General features: G+C 33.9%; 1 protein-coding gene across 1 annotated transcript; it reads left to right on the top strand.

Moving 5' to 3' along the window:
- The first annotated feature begins 2,840 nt into the window (after window positions 1-2,840).
- On the top strand, window positions 2,841-4,811 carry LOC137631945 (axoneme-associated protein mst101(2)-like). Its single transcript, XM_068363945.1, has 2 exons — window positions 2,841-3,038; window positions 3,165-4,811. The coding sequence occupies exons 1-2, from the start codon at window positions 2,841-2,843 to the stop codon at window positions 4,809-4,811; spliced, it is 1,845 nt and encodes a 614-aa protein (XP_068220046.1).
- The last annotated feature ends 2,171 nt before the right edge of the window (window positions 4,812-6,982 follow it).

The raw sequence follows: 6,982 nt of genomic DNA, 5'->3' as shown, positions 1-6,982 counted from the left end.
AGTGATAAGATAGAAACAAATCCATTACTGCGTACAAACGTGTATGAATCATGTGCGGTACAATCTGCTTTAAAAAAAAAATCATGATAGTGGTGATCTAATGGGTTGCTGTGGCCTGATTGGTAACGTCTCTGCCTGCTGTTTGCCGGTCGGGGGTTCGAGTCCCGCACATACTCGTTAGTGCCATTAGTGTCTGCAACCTTACCATCCTTGTGAGGTAAGGTTGGGGGGTTTGGGGGAGCTTATAGGTTTATCTGCTGAGTCATCAGCAGCCACTGCCTGGCCCTCCCTGGTCCTATCTTAGGTAGAGAGGAGGCTTAGGCGCTGATCATATAATATATGGTCAGTCTCTAGGGCATTGTCCTGATTGCTAGGGCAATGTCACTGCCCCTTGCCTCTGCCATTCATGAGCGACCTTTAAACCTTTAATGATTGCCGCTATGTAACTCGAGACTGACAGAAGCTAAAAATTATAGGAAGAGTGTTTTTTATGTGTTAAGAATGTCCTGGGTAAGAGAAGAAGAAATCTCTTCAGTTCAACTGTAAACAAAACATTTTTAGAACAACACCTAGCAAGAGGAATGTGGTGACCAAATCTTCTTCTTTCAAGAGATTAACTACTGCACTGTAGTTTGTTCATTGGGTACTTTCCAATTGGTTATGGTAGAAGAGACTCTTTAATTATAATAAATAGCTCTTCTAGGAGAAGGACAACCCAAAATCAAACCAAGGTTTTCTAGTTCTGGATAGTGCCATAGCCTCTTCAACTGCCTTGAGGTAGAGCTCGCTTGCTTGACGGTATACTCGGGCACACTGTTATGTCTTATTTCTCTTCTAGCTTTTCTTTTAAAAGTATATGTGGTTCATATATGAAAAATCTATATAAATATTTATACTGTTTTTTTAAATATTTTATTTTTATTGTTCACTACTTCTCTTGTATAGTATTTATTAACTTGTTTCCTTTCCTCACTGGCCTGTTTTTCCCTGTTGGAGCTCTTGGGCTTATAGCATCCTGCTTTTCCAACTAGGGTTAAAGCATAGCTAGTAGTTTTGATAATAATAATAATAATAATAATAATAATAATAATAATAATAATAATAATAATAATAATAATGTGACAATCAGAGAAGACAAGGACAATGGAAGGTTTCTTCGTGGAAAAGATAAAATTCCCAGCCGAGGGAGACTCTTGATCTGGCAGAGACATATTTAGCAATTCTCTCAACAGCAAAAAAAAAAAAAAAATTGGTTTAAAAACTTGGTCATTTGAACACAAATGGTCGATAGAGGAAGGAGATAACTTTGATATATTATCAAAATAAATATTTATATATTTTCATACACACATATACACACACACACATATATACACATATATACATATATATATATATATATATATATATATATATATATATATATATATATATATATATATATATATATTGGTTTAAAAACTTGGTCATTTGAACACAAATGGTCGATAGAGGAAGGAGATAACTTTGATATATTATCAGAATAAATACTTATATATTTACATACACACACACACACACACACACACACACACACACACACACACACACACACATATATATATATATATATATATATATATATATATATATATATATATATATATATATATAGCCAATTCTTTAGAGAAACTTAACCTGACTTAACTATTAAATGATAAAATACTGTTCAATGCTGATAGATGAATGAAGAAGAATTCGAAATTGAACACCATCAGTAAACACTGGCTTCAAAGTGACAACGGCGAGAATGAAATGAATTACATTAATTAATTAAGAATGAATATTAGAAAAATCAAATAAGAAAGCCAAAACGTAAAAAGAGGAAACATAAAAATACAGTCATAAAACTATAGTCCATTTCTGTTAGCGAGGCAGATTTGCACCGACTCGCAGCGGTGCCCTTTTAGCTCGGAAAAGTTTCCTGCTATCTGATTGGTTAGAATTATCTTTTCCAACCAATCAGCGACCAGGAAACTTCTCCGAGCTAAAAGGGCACCGCTGCGAGTCGGTGCAAATATGCCTCGCTAAAAGAAATTGACTATAGATATTATTTGACATAGACAAGAAGTAGAGTCATAATGTGGAGTCCCATAAAGTAAAACTAAGATGCGAAAGGATATGAAAGTGCCCATAGAATACATAAGTCATATCTTAGTCATAAATGTCAGGTCTATGGGATGAAATCAGTGAGTGATGTTCTATTCTCGTGGGAGAAATTACGTGAAATGATTTGTGGAGCTTTTGCCTACAGAAGGTAATTTACTAAAGCAATTCTTTCCCAACATAATGGAAACTATAAGACTTACCTTGGTTGAGGTAAACTGTATTTGAATTATTTGTCTTGATTTAAGAAAATAATATCGAAGAGCGATAAAGACAACATAACCAAGAAAACGTTCAAGGTAACTGAAAAAGAAATATCTACCTTTTGTTAAGTAAAAATAATACAGTATTAAAGGTTTAAAGGCCACTCATGAATGGAAGATGCAAAGGACAATGACATTGACCTAGCTAGGAGAACAATGTCATTGATACTAACCATATATACATATGATCAGCGCCTAAGCAACCCTCCCCCTTTTCTATTCAAGCTAGGAACAGGGAAAGCCAGACAATGGCTGCTGCTGACTCAGCAGGTAGACTTACAGGCTCCTCCCACTCCTTAGCTCACAAGGATAGCCAAGTTGCAAACACTAAAGAAACTATCAAGCTTGAGCGGGACTCGAACCCTAATCTGGTGATCACCGGGCATGGACGTTACCAATCGACCACCACAATACTAACAAGACAACAAGCAAATGACAACCAGAAAAAGGCAACAAGAAAAGACAACAAGCAAAGGGCAACAAGAAAAAGACAACAAGCAAAGGGCGACAAGAAAAAGACAACAAGAAAAAGACAACAAGCAAAGGGCAACAAGAAAAAGACAACAAGCAAAGGGCAACAAGAAAAAGACAACAAGAAAAAGACAACAAGCAAATGACAACCAGAAAAAGGCAACAAGAAATAGACAACAAGCAAAGGGCAACAAGAAAAAGACAACAAGCAAAGGGCAACAAGAAAAAGACAACAAGAAATAGACAACAAGCAAAAGGGCAACAAGAAAAAGACAACAAGCAAAGGACAACAAGAAAAAGACAACAAGCAAAGGGCAACAAGCAAAGGGCAACAAGAAAAAGACAACAAGCAAAGGGCAACAAGAAAAAGACAACAAGAAAAAGACAACAAGCAAAGGACAACAAGAAAAAGACAACAAGCAAAGGGCAACAAGAAAAAGACAACAAGAAAAAGACAACAAGCAAAGGGCAACAAGAAAAAGACAACAAGAAAAAGACAACAAGCAAAAGACAACAAGCAAAGGGCAACAAGAAAAAGACAACAAGCAAAGGGCAACACGAAAAAGACAACAAGAAAAAGACAACAAGCAAAGGACAACAAGAAAAAGACAACAAGCAAAGGACAATAAGCAAAGGACAACAAGAAAAAGAAAACAAGCAAAAGACAACAAGCAAAAGACAACAAGAAAAAGACAACAAGCAAAGGGCAACACGAAAAAGAAAACAAGCAAAAGACAACAAGCAAAAGACAACAAGAAAAAGACAACAAGCAAAGGGCAACAAGAAAAAGACAACAAGAAAAAGACAACAAGCAAAGGACAACAAGAAAAAGACAACAAGCAAAGGACAATAAGCAAAGGACAACAAGAAAAAGATAACAAGAAAAAGACAACACGAAAAAGAAAACAAGCAAAAGACAACAAGCAAAAGACAACAAGAAAAAGACAACAAGCAAAGGGCAACACGAAAAAGAAAACAAGCAAAAGACAACAAGCAAAAGACAACAAGAAAAAGACAACAAGAAAAAGACAACAAGAAAAAGACAACAAGCAAAAGACAACAAGCAAAGGGCAACAAGAAAAAGACAACAAGCAAAGGGCAACAAGAAAAAGACAACAAGAAAAAGACAACAAGCAAAGGACAACAAGAAAAAGACAACAAGCAAAGGACAATAAGCAAAGGACAACAAGAAAAAGAAAACAAGCAAAAGACAACAAGCAAAAGACAACAAGAAAAAGACAACAAGCAAAGGGCAACACGAAAAAGAAAACAAGCAAAAGACAACAAGCAAAAGACAACAAGAAAAAGACAACAAGCAAAGGGCAACAAGAAAAAGACAACAAGAAAAAGACAACAAGCAAAGGACAACAAGAAAAAGACAACAAGCAAAGGACAATAAGCAAAGGACAACAAGAAAAAGATAACAAGAAAAAGACAACAAGCAAAGGGCAACACGAAAAAGACAACAAGCAAAAGACAACAAGAAAAAGACAACAAGCAAAGGGCAACACGAAAAAGAAAACAAGCAAAAGACAACAAGCAAAAGACAACAAGAAAAAGACAACAAGCAAAGGGCAACAAGAAAAAGACAACAAGAAAAAGACAACAAGCAAAGGACAACAAGAAAAAGACAACAAGCAAAGGACAATAAGCAAAGGACAACAAGAAAAAGATAACAAGAAAAAGACAACAAGCAAAGGGCAACACGAAAAAGAAAACAAGCAAAAGACAACAAGCAAAAGACAACAAGAAAAAGACAACAAGCAAAGGGCAACACGAAAAAGAAAACAAGCAAAAGACAACAAGAAAAAGACAACCAGCAAAAAACAACAATCAAAAGACAACAAGCAAAAGACAACACAAGATAACATAAAAAAAATCTTCCTTTTAATAAGAGAAAAACAAAAGTATATGGACAGAATGAATCCATGATTATTTGAAAAGCTGACTCGATGCTTCGTAAACAGTTGCCAAGTTCAGACATTCATCCTGGATTGATCTTTGATCTTTCAGCCTGATCTTACTTCGGACTGGAATCCCCTGGACAAGTCTCCCAATGTCCTTCGTAAACAGAACAAAATTTTCACGGTTCCAGAAACTCCAGGTCTGGTTGATACGCTTCTTCTTCCGTTTGCATTATTATCATTATTATTATTATTATTATTATTATTATTATTATTATTATTATTATTATTATTATTATTATTATTATTATTATTATTATTATTATTATAAGCTAAGCTACACCCCTAGTTGGAAAATAAATAACCTACAAGAGAAGTAATGAAAAATTAAAATAACCTATCTCAAGAACAGTAACAACATCAATTAAAATAAATCTTTCATTTGTGAACTATAAAAACCTAAAACTAGAAACAGGACGAGAAATAAGATAGAATAGTGTGCCCTCAAGCAAAAGAACTTTACCCTAAGACATTGTTAGCTCTTGTTGTTAAAGAATAATAATGATGCTAAAGTTATTATTATTATTATTATTATTATTATTATTATTATTATTATTATTATTATTATTATTATTATTATTTGCTAAGCTACAACCCTAGTTGGAGAAGCGGGGTGCTATAAGCCCAGTGCCTGTAACAGGGAAAAAATAGCTCAGTAAGGAAAGGAAATAAGGAAATAAAAACAACTACAAGAGAAGTTATGAAAAATTGAAATAAAATATTTTAAGAACAGTAACAACATTAAAACAGATATGTCATATATAAACTATAAAATGATACTTAAGTCAGTTTGTTCAACACAAAAACATTTGCTGCAAGTTTGAGCTTTTGAAGTTCTACTGATTCAACTGGCCGATTATATTTTCAGGAGTAATATGACGCTATCCTTTTGAAAGGAAATAAAAGATCACTATTATTATTATTATTATTATTATTATTATTATTATTATTATTATTATTATTATTATTATTATTAGCTAAGCTACAACCCTAGTTGGAAGAGCAGGATGCTATAAGCCCAGGGGCTCTAACAGGGAAAATAGCCCATTGAGGAAAGGAAACAAGTAAAAATAAAATATGAACGGTATTTGAAGTCATTTCTAGATAGATATTGATATAGATTATCAGAATCTGTAAAATTCACATTTACTTATCAGTTTCTTTATTCATTTATTTATTTGTTCATTTTAGTCATAATAAGAACTATTACTATGTATATTTCCGATGTATTTTTCCCGGTCAAAATCATACTTGTACAATATGTTGACGCAATAGTTACATATCTTGTTCATTTCTTTTCTTCATTTTTAAATTGTTTTCTTTAGGTCATAAACAATAAAAAACAATCTTTGATGTAACACCAATTTTGGATGATCTACCTTTCTTATCTTTGGTCATATCTATTTCATCTTTGAAAGTTGATTTGTTATCAATCGCGTATACGATCTAGAATTTCCTGGCAAAACTAAAAGTGACCTCAGATAACCTATCAATTTAGTCATTGGATTCGCGTAATTGCGTAAATAGAGAATTCTGATCACGTTCATACGAAAGTCTATTCAATTTCTGCTGACATTACTCCAAAGTTGCTTTAAGCATTACCTTTCAAATGGTTTGAACCATAGAATATAAATTTCTCGATTCACTTGCTCACACTGAACTACATCAGCCACCTGTTTGGATACTACCGCTAGAACAGAGTTATTGGGTCCTATAACTGGCTTAATCTCTCTGGTTACGGCTCATTTTTCCATTTAACTACACATACACCGATTAGTCTGTCCTATTCTTTCCACATTCTCCTCTGACCTCATACACCTAACAACACTGAGATTACCAAATAATTCTTCTTCGCTCAAAGGGTTAAGTATTGCACTGTAATTGTTCAATGGCTACTTTCCTCTTGGTAAGGGTAGAAGAGACTCTTTAGCTATGGTAAGCAGCTCTTCTAGGAGAAGGACACTCCAAAATCAAAACATTGTTCACAAGCTAAGGTCAAAGGTCACCTGAACGGAGACGTCCTTCTTGCCAATGGGTGAAAACAACGACAAAAACAGTAAATATTATTATGTCTTATTTTCTCTTGCACGTCAAATAAACATTGCGATTATTTTCTGGAATTCTTTTAGTGTTGCGGGC

Source organism: Palaemon carinicauda, chromosome 40 (genome assembly GCF_036898095.1).
Source record: "Palaemon carinicauda isolate YSFRI2023 chromosome 40, ASM3689809v2, whole genome shotgun sequence".
In the NCBI taxonomy this organism is placed as follows: Eukaryota; Metazoa; Arthropoda; class Malacostraca; order Decapoda; family Palaemonidae; genus Palaemon; species Palaemon carinicauda.
The sequence above is the reverse complement of the archived record's forward strand: the minus strand, read 5'-3'. Positions and strand labels throughout refer to the sequence as shown.